This window comes from Apteryx rowi, unplaced genomic scaffold, assembly GCF_003343035.1.
Source record: "Apteryx rowi isolate R43461 unplaced genomic scaffold, aptRow1 scaffold_47, whole genome shotgun sequence".
In the NCBI taxonomy this organism is placed as follows: Eukaryota; Metazoa; Chordata; class Aves; order Apterygiformes; family Apterygidae; genus Apteryx; species Apteryx rowi.
In genome coordinates this window covers 3388582-3403487 of record NW_020450727.1, presented here as the reverse complement: position 1 = coordinate 3403487, position 14906 = coordinate 3388582, and the positions used below count along the sequence as shown (strand labels likewise).

At 38.1% G+C, this 14906-nt stretch overlaps 1 protein-coding gene across 5 annotated transcripts in view; it reads left to right on the top strand.

The window, feature by feature from the left end:
* XRCC5 (X-ray repair cross complementing 5) overlaps positions 1-14906 on the top strand; it is a 60992-nt gene that overhangs the window by 25128 nt on the left and 20958 nt on the right. For 3 of the 5 annotated variants that reach the window (XR_003255526.1, XM_026078029.1, XM_026078027.1), the window contains exons 13-16: positions 2044-2177; positions 7940-8136; positions 12414-12507; positions 13963-14032. Coding sequence is in view for 4 of the 5 variants with exons in the window: in XM_026078029.1 (XP_025933814.1) it covers positions 2044-2177; positions 7940-8136; positions 12414-12507; positions 13963-14032 (495 nt within the window). In the remaining variant the exon portion in view is untranslated. Of the gene's footprint in view, positions 1-2043; positions 2178-7939; positions 8137-8381; positions 8918-12413; positions 12508-13962; positions 14033-14906 lie in introns of those variants that run through there. The other 2 variants (XM_026078031.1, XM_026078030.1) reach the window with 2 other exon arrangements.

Genomic DNA, 14906 nt, shown 5'->3' with positions numbered 1-14906 from the left:
GAAATAAAAATTTAAAAATTTTCTGGGAGACCCAAAAGCAACACAATATTTCAGAATTTATGCAGCATATGTTTCCGCTGATCTTGCTTATAAGAGACTATTCAAAGAGCTAAATATGTATAGTGTGGCTAAGCAATGACTAAGGTGGGGGCGGACATAACAGTCTTCAGACTTTTGAAGGGTATAAACATAAAGGATGGAAAGGAATTATTTAGGGTGATATGAACTGGAGGAGGTATTTGAATAAAGAAAAAAATTAGGCTGAGAATGTCAAAAAACAACTTTTGACTTTGAAACACAGTAAGCTATGATAAAACCTCCCAGAGCTCCGCTGGATGGGGTAATTAAAGCTTGGCTGGATGGAACTTTGCACAGGAAACCACCAAGAAAAATGGACTGGATAACCTGAGAGAGCTATATTCAGCCAGTACAAAGCTGAACAGTTTAGCCATTGCTGTATTTTAAAATAATCCTTTGTTTTATTTTGCTTAAAACTGTGTTGCTCTATAAATATTTTGTTTGATTATTTTGGTACATACAAATATTAGATCATGTGATTTTTGATATATTATATTGCTGTGGTGGGGCACTTTTAGGGTACTTTAGATTTTTCACGTCAGGCTCAGTTGTTTCTTTTTAGATGTTTCTTTTTCCCTTCATTTCATTTAGTGTCTCATCTATGTGCAACTACCCTACATGGAAGACTTAAGACAGTACATGTTTTCCTCCTTGAAAAACAACAAAAAATATATTCCTACAGGTAAGAGAGTCCCTTCCTGGACTCCTGGACAAAGTAACCTACTGCTTTTTCTTTAAGACACTCTAAAATAGTTAGAATGTTTGGCTTTCCAATGAAAACACAAGCTTCGTGGTTATTTTGGCTTAGAAAAAAACAGCCTTTTGCAAATATGTTATGGTGATGTCATCCTGAAGTGTAAACCTGGTATCAAAACTTTGGCAGTTTAGTTGCAGGCTGAACAGATTTGAGGTTTTCAGACAGTCTTTTAAAACTGTCTCATTGAATGAATTTTGGCTTGGGTTATGTGATTATTAGTCTCACAAGATCTCTCTGATAGAGATCTGATATTTAGTCCTCCATAACCCTTGATCTTTGAACACGTTTGTAAGCCTAACTGGCTGTAGTTTATGATAGGGATCTACAATATATGCTTAGCTATCTAGAATTAGAATAGAGGCATCAGCTCCTTTCATGCAAAGCTGATCCAGCAGYCACTTGCTGTGTGGACTGTTAATGTAACATGGAAAGGTGAAGGCTGTTCTGTATTTTTCTGTGGGGGGKGGTTGTTTGTTTGTTTTTTGTCTTGTTTTTAAAGCATGCACTTACTGGTGTCCAGATTCAGATGGAGGGCCTCTGGAGAGCCACAGAACATGCAGGCGCACAAGTTTGACTCACTGTTCCAAGAATTTTTCATAGCAATAAGCATAGACGGATGTAGTTTGAAATCCATTGCCACTCCTTTAATTTGTTGTGTGATGATCCATTGAATGGGCATATGCTGGTCAGAGTATATAAAGGATGGTGGGTGTTTCTAAATCAGGTTCTGGTTTCTTGCCCATAACCAGCAGTTTGAGAACAGATCTAACAACCTGTCTTACCAAAGCAATAATTGACTATCATCAACTGAGTTATTTTACAATCATAACTTTTAAAAGTTGTATTCCTGAGTTTAGTTTTTCAAACCAACAGCTCTTATTTTCCAAGTGGCTTATAAACCTTCTGTTGCAAATAAAAACGTCTTGAAAAAGAAGAAGAATGGAAGTGGAAAGGCAGCAATAATTGAGGTCTTCAAAAAAACCCCAAAGGCCCTATAACTTTACACTGTAGTTCTTAAACAAAACAGGATTTTTATTACTGTGTCCATTATCCGTATTTGTTGTTGGCATGTCTATAACTGCAGTGGCATTTAATGCCTTTGTTAAAATCTTACGTTCTGAAGTGGATCTTCATTTGTAAATTGTTTCAAGAAACGCATCCATCTACAAATGTATTTAATCTCTTTTTGTATATAATTGCTGTCTCAGAGGATCAGCTATCTGCRGTTGACTCGCTGATTGATTCTATGAATTTGGTTTATGAAGATGATGATGGAGAAAGTTTTGAGGACCTGTTTAAGCCCAGCAAAATCCCAAACCCTCATTTTCAGAGATTGTACCAGGTGAGATGATGAACTATATGGCATATTTTAAAAACTTTTCTCTTGTTAAAACTTTTCATCTTTCTATCTTTCTCCAATTATCATTGAAATGATCTGCACTGTGAAGAGTATAATATAAATTCTTTAGCATGTTATATCGTGTAGCCACTGGTTTCTATGTTGTTCCTGACATAAGTTTTATTCTTAATGTTTCTGGCTTCCAAGAAGCAGGAAAAATTACACCTGTGCTGAGATGTCTGCCGCAGCATCATTGAAATTCACTGGCACACAGAAGTGAAAACTTGTCTGGGTATCTCAACACTGTGTTGCAATGACCATGATGCAGACATAGACATAGGCTTCAGCTTCTGGGCAAAGAGAGAAATTGATTGAAATTTGGGGAAAATCGAGCTTCTCATTCTGTGTCCCAGCAAATCTTGAGCACAGTCACTTCTCTATTTGTCACTGCATCTAGCACTGGTTCCAAAACAGATCAGTCTAGGGTAAACTTGATTGGGAATAAATGGTTAATAGTGTTGACATTTAACATATTCAATTTGGAAGTCTGAGTTGACACATTTTACAGGCAAATGGAACAGTTCACACTTCTTGCACTTATGCTGTCTGCATTTTGTTTTACGTTCCTTTCACATCATGAAGTTTTTCTTTGCGTTCTGAGGATGAGAGACTTAATTATGCATAGAAATTCAAGTGTTCAAAAAAAAGACACAGCAAATTCAAAATTAAAGACAATTATGATGCAATTTTTGCAGCTGCAGAATTGTGTTGTATACAATGCCATGGACAGAAATTGAGTGTGTAACTCCACTCTGAAAATTGACCAAAAGTGGCATTATAGGATTTATGTTTATCAAGTCTTAACAATTCCAAATGAATTTTTTTCATTCTGCAAGTAGAGTGATTTTAAGTTAAGAAAACTCACCTTGGATTCCAGAAGTCACAGTGTCTCTTTCTTTTCATTGCATTATCAGAAATCGCAAAGGATTTGAAGGTCAAATTTTGGTTTCAGGAACACAAGTAAGCCCAGGGTCTTCAAACCCTGCTCTGATTGACACCTGAGGTACTAAATGTTCCCTTTAAATTCTGCCAGTCATACTGACAAGACAGTGTGTAACCGAATGCRAGATTTGGTCAGCAGAAGATTTTGCTGGGGAAGAGCTTAAAATGGATTGATGTCTGCATGGCTCATATTTTAGGAAGGACTGTAAAGCTTGGATATTAGAAAACAAATATTGTTTTACTTATAAATGAAACACACAGAATTTCTCTGTTATATTGCTAGATACAATTTTGCTTTTTTGTTTGTTTGTTGTTCAGTGGATATCTCCTATTAATCACAGAATGGTTGAGGTTGGAAAGGACCTCTGGAGGTCATCTAGTCCAACCCCCCTGCTCAAGCAGGGTCACCTAGAGCACGTTGCCCAGGACCCTGTCCAGGTGGGTTTTGAATATCTCCAGAGAAGGAGACTCCACAACCTCTCTGGACAACCTGTTCCTGTGCTCAGTCACCCTCACAGTAAAGAATTTTTTCCTCATGTTCAGATGGAACTTCCTGTGTTTCAGTTTATGCCCATTGCATCTTGTCCTGTTGCTGGGCACCACTGGAAAGAGTCTGRCCCCATCCTCTTGACACCCTCCCTTAAGATATTTGTATACATTGATAAGATCCCCCCCTCAGTCTTCTCTTCTCCAGGCTAAACAGGCCCAGCTCTCTCAGCCTTTCCTCATATAAGAGATGCTCCAGTCCCCTTATCATCATCTTAGCCCTCTGCTGGACTCTCTTCAGTAGTGCCATCTCTCTCTTACACTGGGGGAAGCCCAGAACTGGACACAGTACTCCAGATGTGGCCTCAGCAGGGCTGAGTAGAGGGGGAGGATCACCTCCCTCGACCTGCTGGCAACACTCTTCCTAAATGCACCCCAGGATGCCATTGGCCTTCTTGGCCACAAGGGCACATTGGTGGCTGATGCTTAACTTGGTGTCCACCAGCRCTCCCAGGTCCTTCTCGGCAGAGCTGCTTTCCAGCAGGTCAGCCCCCACCCTGTACTGGTGCATGGGGTTATTCCTCCCCAGGTGCAGGACCCTGCACTTGCCTTTGTTGAACTTCATGAGGTTCCTCTCTGCCCACCTCTCCAGCCTGTCCAGGTCTCTCTGAATGGCAGCACAGCCCTCTGGTGTATCAGCCACTCCTCCCAGTTTTGTATCATTGAATACTTAATGAAAGATTTTTCTTTAGGTGTGGCATTTGTCTTCTGAAACAGAATGATGACATTGTCCCAGCAGTAGAGTCAAGTGCTGCTAGAAGAGAGTAACTACTTAACTCGCCAGTTTTCTTAGAGGATGATAGGACTTTTAAGGGTGAATGCTACTGATGGAAAATGTATTTATTTATTATTTCAATGTATTAKGTAATATGCAGTTCTATCCATACTGCTTACTTTTTATAAAGCCCTAAATTACCAGTCCAATTAGCACTTTCTTTTACCCTCACATAGCCTCTATTTTTATTCTTGGTTATAATACTACTATTAATCCATATAAATTACAGAAAGATTGTTCTTTAATTTCCTGCTTATATGTGCCAGGTTCTTATTACTTTGTTTTTTAAACAAGTAGCACTGCTTATTTCTTAGGTGCTACAAAGACAAACTTTAAATTATCTTTTCAGTGTAGCCAGTACATTGATTGGGTTGAACAGGACCTATAGATGGTTTGGRAAAAAACTCTGAGGAAGAGATGAATTCTCCCTCTATTTCCTTGTTCTGTTGCCTCGTGAAGATATTTGGAATGATAAGCAACAAGAGTCAGAATTTAAACAGAAAGATCAAGCTAAATTATCTCTCTGGAAGTAGTGGTAGGCATCAGGAAATGACAGAGTGGGTGGAAAGGAGTTGCTAATGCTTGCTGGGGTGGGAGATGAGGAATATCCTATATCCAGTGTTTCAGTGTTTCTTTTTTTTTTCTTTTTTTCATGCTTCCAGAAAAGCCTAAACTAACTTCGATGGCTTTCATGGTGGCAAACTTGCTTCCAACCTCATTGTTAAAGTTGTTTCTCTTCAATACAGGAATATGAAGTGCATAAGATATTTGGGGATGGAATGCAATGCATTTTATTTGATATCCAGACAAATAAGTTGCTCAACACTGACTGTTCTGTAGTGAGGCAGACCTGAGGGGAAGATTTGTGGGGAAGGTGGCCTGCAGCATTGCATAATTCATGGAATCCAGCTGCAGAATCCACATCTAAATATGCTGTAATGGCTGTTGCTAGGCCACATGTAAATGACCCTTGAGGACTGTGCTTGTTTGTAAGTGGTTGTACTGTACAGTGATGGTGGGATATGGTTTCAAAAGCAGGCTGGAGAGGGACCGGAGGTAGCTTGCAGAAGTCTGCAAAGGTTTTTAGCATCAAGCAGTCTCATCTTCAGCTGGATGCAGTGGATCTGTTGGAAGGTGGTTTTAAACTTGTCACAAACTACTCAACGCTAAGGCACTTGTGTTGAGATGCAATTCAAACATGTTTAACCGCCCGAAAGCTAGCTAACTAGTGTAAGCAGAGTTGTCCCAGCCCATTCCATAATCCATGAAAAAGGAACCTTGAAAAAATGATTCATCCTACTTACCTTAGACATCACAAATGCGAGACAGTTGTGATTGTGGTGGGTGAATAGGTGACTGTCTTAGACTAGACGCTTAATTTTTACACAAACTAATATACCTCCCATGTTCTACGGCTTTAAATACTAGTCAGTTCCTGTAGGCTTTATAGAATTGCTAGGATATGTTTTTCAGAAAGTGTGTTCCTAGATGCTAAATAGAAGGGAATGAGGTGGGATGCTTTCTTGCAGTTAATTGCTGTCTATTCAGGCATTTATTCCATTGCTCATTATTACCATGTAATTAGTTATGTGTAAAAGTCCRCTTCACTTGCATCCCTTGACCAGTGTCTCAGTGTGGTCCCTCCTCCTGCCACGCAAACCTGGTAACACCCTTAGGCTAGAAATGTAAGGATATTAGGCAGGACAGGGAGGAGCCGGTACATTGCTGACGACGTGCATGAATAGGACAGTTAGACTGGAAGCCAGAGGCAGCGTGGGTTGACTTGCTGCCCAGTGAAAGTGGGAGGGGGCTCTTGCTAGAAGAAAGGGGAAGCAAGGTTAAAAGGGACTGATTGGGATTAAAAACTTCAGATTAAGTCTGTTCACTTTATCTCCATTTATCAACCACCTCAGATTTCAGAGGTCATCTTCTACTTTGAAAAACAGGAATAAGTGGAGGCTGTGGCTACTTTTCATTCTGTTCAACCATTGCGGCTGCACACTTAGGGACTTTAGATACAAAAGCCTTAAGAAATGCAGTCACAACAGGGGGCTTAAGTTTTTCGTTTCGTGAGTTTAATTCAATCCCCTAATGCTGTTTAAATATTGCTTTTTTTCTGTATTGCAAGAGCAATTACTGCAGCTTCTAGCAACATTTTTACTTTCTTTCAAAATAATTATGCCTTAAATCATTACAAGTGCTTACAAATCAGTAGCCTTGTATGACTGCCTCCTTTTGAAAGTATGTGCTCATATGGATTGGAATCTTAATGGCAGCATGAAAGCCCATCAGTATCGATGTGTAGCATATGGTCTGGATTTTCTTTATTGGCAGCTCTTCAGCATGAATAGAGTTGTTTGGGTTTTTTTTTCTGCTTTATTTTTCTTCTTTTAAATTAAGGTCATGTCTGACAGCCAACAGGGGAGCAGATCTAGCCTGTTTTCCTGGGGTACTGAGTAGTTACCTCCACACCATCTGATTCACATGGTGCAGTGGGCTTGGAAAAATTATTCTTTAGTGTACAGCATGCGTGTCTGTGTGTGCCCATGACTGTGAACATATAAATGTATACACATGTATATAGTGTGTGTGTGTGTATAATATATGCACAGACACACTGCTATCCCACACTTCACAGCATTCAAAAGGTACCCACTTGGTTTTTAAAACTCCCATTGGGATTTCTGTAGCCAGCCTCATTAACCTGCTTGCTCTTCCTCTCTTTGGCTCCTGACCGTGTGCGCTATCTTACCACTTTGGTGAAAGAGCCTTCTCCTCTGTAGCTCCTGCCATCTGTTCCAGCTTTCATGCACATCTGTCAGTCCCCTCCATTCCCTCATTCTTTTCAAAGCTTATCTGCAAACATACCTATATTCTGTGCCTCACCTGTGCACATTTAATTTCTCTCTTGCCATTTGCTCCTAAACTGGTGATAATTTCTCTTGTTATGCATACTGAGTTTTATTGATGAAGAAGAAATGTTTTCTGTGAGGAACAGTAAACTGTTCCAATAATTGGAATACAAAGTTGAGTATATATCTCATTGACTAATTGTGGAATTCCTGGAAGTCTCCACCATGTGACTGTATTTTATAAGAGGACTGCATTTTAAAGGTAAAATGAAGTTAAAAAGCTGAATACTCGGAAACAACTATTTCATTCCTCGGGTTTTTCATAATTTTCTTAGAGCTTATTACAGTGAGTGCAGGTGCAGCCATTCTTTATCCATCTTCTTGTTTAATATCTTTATTAATCTCTTTAAACAGCTGATTGTATGACTTTCAATCCACTTGAGAGCTGGAATATTTCAGCAATCTGAATGTAGTTACTCGTTTATTATGGAAGACATTTTGAATATAGCATATGAGGTCAGATACATAGGCATATTATGTTAAAAGCATATAACCTAAAAGTCTGTCTTTGCTTAACCTATTTCTTACAGTGCTTGCAGCATAAGGCTTTTTACCCCAATGAGCCTTTGCCACCAATTGAACCGCACCTTTTAGAGATGCTGGAGATGCCCTGTGTGGTAAAAGAAAGATGCCAGGCTCCTCTTGAAAAAGTAAAAGCACTCTTCCCCCTAAAGGATGTTGGCAAGAAAAAAGAAGACAAGACTGCTCAAGACATCTTCAAAGACAAGTAAGTTAAAGATATATTATGGATTTTTTTAAACTTTTTTTTTTTAAAAACATTTCAAATTGTTTTTGCTGAATGTAGCAGGCTCAGAATCTTTTGAACATAAAATCAATGAGTTGCATACTGAAAAAGTACTGCTGTGGTACCACAGTTTGGGGTATTGTGAGTAATGGTCTTCCAGCTGCCATGAGGGAAGTCAGGCTAATATCCACTCTACAGCTCCTTTGTGTCTGTATTTGTTGTCACAGAAGCACAGAATCCTTCAGGTTGGAACGGCCCCCAGGAGGTCTCTTGTTCAGCCTGCTGCTCAAAGCAGAGCCAGCTATGAGATCTACGTGGGTAACTTGAGGCTTTATCCAGTTTGGTCTTGAAAACATCCAAGGATGGAGACTGCAGAACTTCTCTGTGCTAACTGTTGCAGTGCTTGACTGCCTAATGGTTAAAAAGTTTGTCCTCCTGCTAGTTATAAAATAGTTTGAATAACAGTGTGTCTCATTCAGTTTAGAATAAATACTGTGGAGCTTTAAACTAGCTGTAAAGATGAGTCTTCCATCTCAGTGTGCTCTATTTTGGTTGTTCTGTAGCTTTTGTTTTGAATACCAAGTCAAAAGAAAAGCAATTTCATTTACAGAATATTATGTACTGTGCAATAATGTGGATGTCTTGAAAAAACAAGCTGTTATGGATTCTTCCTAGAACATCTAGTCTTCTCAACATTTTTAAGTTAAAAAATCCTTGCTTTTTATGTATACTGTGTTTACATTATTTGTGCTGCAAATGTGAAGAATAAATGTTTAATTGGTACTGTATTTTACTCCCCGGCCAAGTTGCTCAAGCAAGTTTTGCTCAAGCAAAATCTGCTTCTTAGAACTTAATTTATTGGATGATTATAATAGAACTAGTTGGTTCCCTGGGGTGTTGGAGAGTTCTGAGTTAACTCCTCCTTTCCTTTGGTCCTCTTCAGCTCAGTGCTTTCATCACTAGGAACAGTGTCTTTGAGGCACTTCCAGGCCCCGCTTAACTGAGCTGTCATATATCCTTTACCTTTGGGTGACTAGAGCCTCCTCAGCATGTTATCTTTGGGAAGACCTGAGTCAGGACTTCTCATGCCACTGCTCTGGGATAATGATTGCATCTTTTCTGTATGCAGGTTGAGAAATACCTGCTTTTTATTTTTCCACTACATTGTGTTCCTGGCTTGTCTTGGTGTGTCTGTGAATTCGTACTGATTAAATTCTCTTGCCCTTGCTCTGTGCCCCAGTTGCTCTGTATGTGCATGTGTGTCTCTGTGGGAGTGTATATATATTTGTAGAAAAATGATGCTATAGGACCAGTTCAAGAAACCCCTAAAACTTGGGGTCAAGCAAGCTAGGGAGCAAATGTAAACAAAAAGCTGTGACACATTATTGGTAGTTGCTTAAAAACACCTTACCCCACGGGCTTCAATGTGGCAACCAAAATAGCCTGCCTGCCTTGGTTAAAAACTGGTTTGCTTTAGAGGGGAAGTGGAAACAGCTATAAAAATAATTGAGCTAGAAAGTGGTGTGGGGCATTAAGATAGTCCAAAAAAAATAAATAAATCCCTAAGGGTTTTAGGTGAAAGGGTACAAAGATTCAACTGTGTGAAGAAAAATTAATGGTAGTAGGATTTTAAAAAATAATAAATGGAAGGAATCTGGTTTTGGTGTAGTAATGGATGAAAATAGTAGTGTTGTCAACACTACAGCAAAATTGTTAACTATGTGTTTCTGCTCTGTGTTTGGGAAAAGCTGAGTGATGCAGTTAAATCATTTGATGAAGAAAAATGGCATCACTAAAACAGTGACTAAGAGTGTTAATAGCAGATAACGTTCAACTTATTAAAATACCAGATCTAGACAATTTGCACTAAACTGTTTTGAAAGAGCTGGCTAGAAGCTCTCTTGACTGTTGTTTTTGTTTTCTTAAAATTAATTGTTACTGTTTCTGTCTTTCATTTGATGTCTCCCATCATGATATTGACCTGATTCTTTTCTGCTTAATTTTTAAGATCTAATGGGATCTAAGGCAGCATAACTGCATGCATGATATCCTAGTAGGTTTGAATATTCAATATTCATTTGTTTCACTTTTGCTATGCACTGTGTAGTAGAAAACAAAAAAACAACAGTAAAATTGAAAGCATTTTACTTTTTCCTTCTTAGGTTTGCTTTGGAGAGGTTCTTACCTCCAGTTTTTCAGTATGTGAGAGGCTTCTATATAAATGTAGAAGTGGGTGTATTAAATTAATCTTATATATATTTTAATAATTTTTCTCAAATAGTAGTTGTACATTTCACATTTTAAAAATAATGCTAATCTGTGCATTATATGCATTACCATAACAGATTCTAAATGTCACATCCTTGGCTGGTATAAATGGGTATGGATTCATTAGTTTCTGTTGTACTGCACGGATTAATGGTGACTACAGATATGGTCCTAGGCACTTAAATGCAGTATTATCACTTACGTTTCCCTCCTTTGTCCGATTGCAAAACATTGTGAATCAGTAAAAGTAATGCAGGAAGAAAAAAAAATTCAAGATATTGCAAGAAATTGCAGAACAACTTTTAAAAAGATTCTAAAAAGAGAATTTTGACTGTTCATTGTGCCTTTCATCAAACTATGTCAACACATACATGACTTTTAGTTTAAGCACAAGTTCTAAACTCTTCTGGTATTRGATAAGTATCAGTTTCTCCATTTTGCAGACAAGGATATCGGCTGTCCAAAATAATCGAGCAACATGCCCTAGGTCAGCCAGAAAGTCAGCAGAGCTGGGAATGAAGCAAAGTATCCTGTCCTGGTCCTGAGACAGAACCAAAGTCTTTGTTTCTCCTAGAGTGATAAGTAAGGTCATCTCTGATGACAGGAGTTGCTGAGAAGGGATTTAATCTCAGTGGTGACAAAATTAAGTAAAAGAACAAAGATGACTACTGAAACAAAGTGGGAGAGACGTTGTGTCTAACGGAGGGGAGCAGTAAGCTATATAAAGTAAAAAGGAAGATAATTTCTTGTAGTACAAAAGGAAATACAATTTCTTTCTAATAGTTGATCTGTAACATGCTGTACAATTTTTAATATCACTTCCAACCTTGAAATATGCAAAACAGCACCTAATCCAGGATCTCGTTTTGTCCCTTCTTGCAGTTGCTTTTCTTCACTGAAGTAGTAGAACTTTTAAGAATAATGTTTTCTTTTGTCCTGTTTTAAATTTCCATGAACACTGGTTTACAGATACTGCAGTTTAGATCACTCAGTAGCTTTCAGTCATTCTTAGAGTGAAATCGATTCTTCTATGTCAGTAGCCTGTCACATTAAGCAACCCAGAACACAGTGTCTTTGACTTTCTTCCCCTGTTGTGATTAGCTTGATTTTTCTCTGTCTTTTTTTTTTTTCTTTTTTCCCCACCCCTCCTGTTGCCAAGACATGTCTAAAGTTTGGCATGTTAGGTGTTGCAGTTCGGTTCTCAGTTTGAAGCTGCAGCTGGGTATATGTTAACTGTGAGGGCAAAGCTTAGAGGTAACCTAAACCACAATTACCTATTTAAAAATTTAAAGTAGTCTTTTGAAAGCACTTTTAGCTGTAGTTCAAGATTTTCCTGAGAGAGAACTTGCATACTGAATTGGCATTTGTCTAGCACATTTTGACTGCTCTAAGTGGAAGTTTGTAAAGCTCTTGTGTACTCATGGAGAATATGGGTTATTAGAATTGCATGTCTCTGTGTAAACAGATACGTAATAGCTATCAATTCCAAGACAGGAACTAGCAAATAATTCTTGAAGAGTAAATTGATTTCTTGCTTAAATTTTAAGTTTTCATTACCGTTTCATGTTTAAAAGGAATCTGAGAATATCAAATATCATGAATATACAGTAAATAGTAAGATTAGCACAACGTACAGCTTCCAAATAATGTGACTGGAGATATTTTCTATTCTGAATGGTGGAAAAGAGGGGTTTGAGTAAGTTCACTCCAGAAATAAGCATGAATAATTTCATACCTTCAACAAGAGGTATTTTTGCTTTATTTTTAGTAAGATAAAATTTGATCTTTGTTTCTGCTGTTTGCTTTGTGATGCTGTGGGAAGAATAAGGTATGGTTTATTGTTAATTTGGGAATAATTGTATAATGAAGTTTTGTCCAATATTCCCTTTTCAGTGTATATTTCACAAATTCACTGATTCCCTACTTAGGATCCAGGACAGTTTACTTTGAATTAATTCCTTGTATTTATTTTTTGGCCTTCTCATTTACAGCAATGAAGATGGACCCAACCCTAAGAAGCCAAAAGCTGAAGATGAAGAAAGTGGCTTTAGCATCATAAGCATTGCTGAAGGCAATGTCACCTCTGTAAGCATATTTTTACAAATCTTTTTTTGTTGAAGGGGAAGATTTATTTCTCAAAAAGTAATTTAGTGGATATACAGAATTCATGATAAAGGGAAGGTTCTAGGGAAAAACGACTCAAACATGGTCTGCTTACAGAATTTTGAGACTGTCTGCTACCATGTAAAGAGAACTTTTCTCTGCTCTTAGGTATATGCTAGCACAGGTTTACATCAGTCCCACATGTGCTTAGGACAAAGTTCTCCTCATGTGCATGAAACTCTAAAGGGCATGTCTGTGGGTCCAAAGAAAATGGGATCCCAAAATTGGGATTCAGTGGTAGAATTTAGTTTTTATTTTCTTTTGTATCTTCTGAAAAACAGAAGTTACCTCTCTATATTTAATCAAAGGTCTTGCTTTGATTTCAGAGCCTGTTCTCTGCATTGGTTGGGGTTCTAAATCACAAATTTGGTTTTATCTTGCTGCTAGGCTAAACATTTAATTTCGTTTTTGTTGGCAGATGAAGCCTGTATCATAACTATGCATGTTCCTTTATTTGTTTTTTCATGCCACAGGAAAAAGGATGATTTAATATAAATTGAGATCTCTCAATATGTTTTCAAATATCCTGTCCTTTAAGATTGTTTTTTAAAATACATGATAGTGATCTTAAAGGCGTGGAGCTGTGCCCAATATTCTGCATTTCTAATATCAGTTTCTAGTATTTTCTGAAAAGTGGCATTGCCAGATTTAAAGAAAATATACCAAGAAATCAAGCAAGTTTATTGCAAGATCTGTTTAAGAAGTATTTTGGCAGCAAAGTATAAAAATTTCACATAAACTTAGAATTTTGATTCTTGAAAGGAAATGCTAAGCAATGACTTTTTTTTTTTCCTGAAGTTACTGCATCCATTTGTCAGTAAACACTTATTTACATTTGACCTGCTTTTAGTTCCTTTGCTCTCTGCAAGGTCTCTGCACTTTTATGCTTATTTAGAGCTGAAGCTCTAAAATGTCAGACTGGGCCAGAAAGAGTAGATGAATTGAGTATGAGCTTTTAATTTTGAGCTTCCTGTTGGAGTAGCAAGCCAGTGAATCTATACCCACATGCTTAGGAGCTCCCATTCCTCATTAAGTATCCATCAAGATTAGTAAGAAGCCTGTGCTACAGAAAGTCTCAAAGGAGGTAGCTTGAATTACTGTGCTCCTGACCTCTAAACCCCAGAGGATATGGTTGGCTCATAGGAGTGCAGCATAGTAAGTGTAAGTTCATCTTGTTCATGTTGTAACTAACCCTGGCTAGGAGTACCTCACATTAACGCACATCTAAGACTTGCGTTTTATGAGTCTGTATCCAAAGAAGTGTAGAGCTTCTGCTTCAATATTAAAATAAACAGATACGTTAAGATTCCTGTTGCCTCACAAGAAGAGAGAGATGGATGTTGGCAGATAATTCTAAGATTTTTGGACCTTCTTTAGGTTGGCAGTGTTAATCCAACAAAAGACTTCCAAATTCTGGTGAGGCAGAAAAATGCTGACTTCAGAGAAGGTAAAAGACTTTTATCTATCCTAATTATTTTTTAGTTGCATCTTCAGGGTTCAATAATGAGATCCATTTATCTAAACATAGGTGGCTAGTGCTCTGTGAGGTGCTCCGGAGTATACTGTGTAGCTTCCAGTGGCACTCAGCAAAGACAGGTGTTACTCATAATTCCCGTGTTGTATTTTACCTTTCCTATGTGAAAGCCTCAGATACCGTTGTTTTTGTAAGGTGGCGCTAGACAGCTATGTTGAGGCATCTGAATAACTCCTCAGGTTTTTGCAGCAGAAGATCCCTTTGGCACTAACTGGTTGCCTTGTTTAGACTGTATATTGACTTGTCCTCTGGATATATGCGATCTTCCTGGCTTGCAGTGGATGTCTGCTGGCTGGGCACTGTGCAAGAAAGCTGTTCTCTGCTGTCTACTTACCCTGTTCTATGAAGAAATGAGAATTTAGTGTCTGGGATTTAAATATTTACATGCAAAGATCATTCCTGACTTCCCTTTGAGCAAAGGAAAGGGTGGGTGAATTTGGGAAAAAGATGTACTAAGAGTGTAACAAGCAGGTAGTGTGTGACTATTAGGAGGTAAGAGCTAGCTCTGTGTGCTGAACCTAATACTCAGCACACTGAGAAGACAAGACAGAGTTTTGATGCAGAGCTGAGGAAGAATACAAACAACAGATCAGCTACTGTCTGATCAGTCGTGCATGTTCTAAGCCTGAAAGTGCAGATTCATTTATTTGCATCATGTTTACCTACTAGAATTGCTCTATAGAGATATATGTAATCCAAAGGTATCTTGAAAGGGATGCCCAAGACGTACGCGGGCTGATTTCTTTTTTTCTTCTCTCTCTCTCTTTTTTTTTTTTTTTTTTTTTTT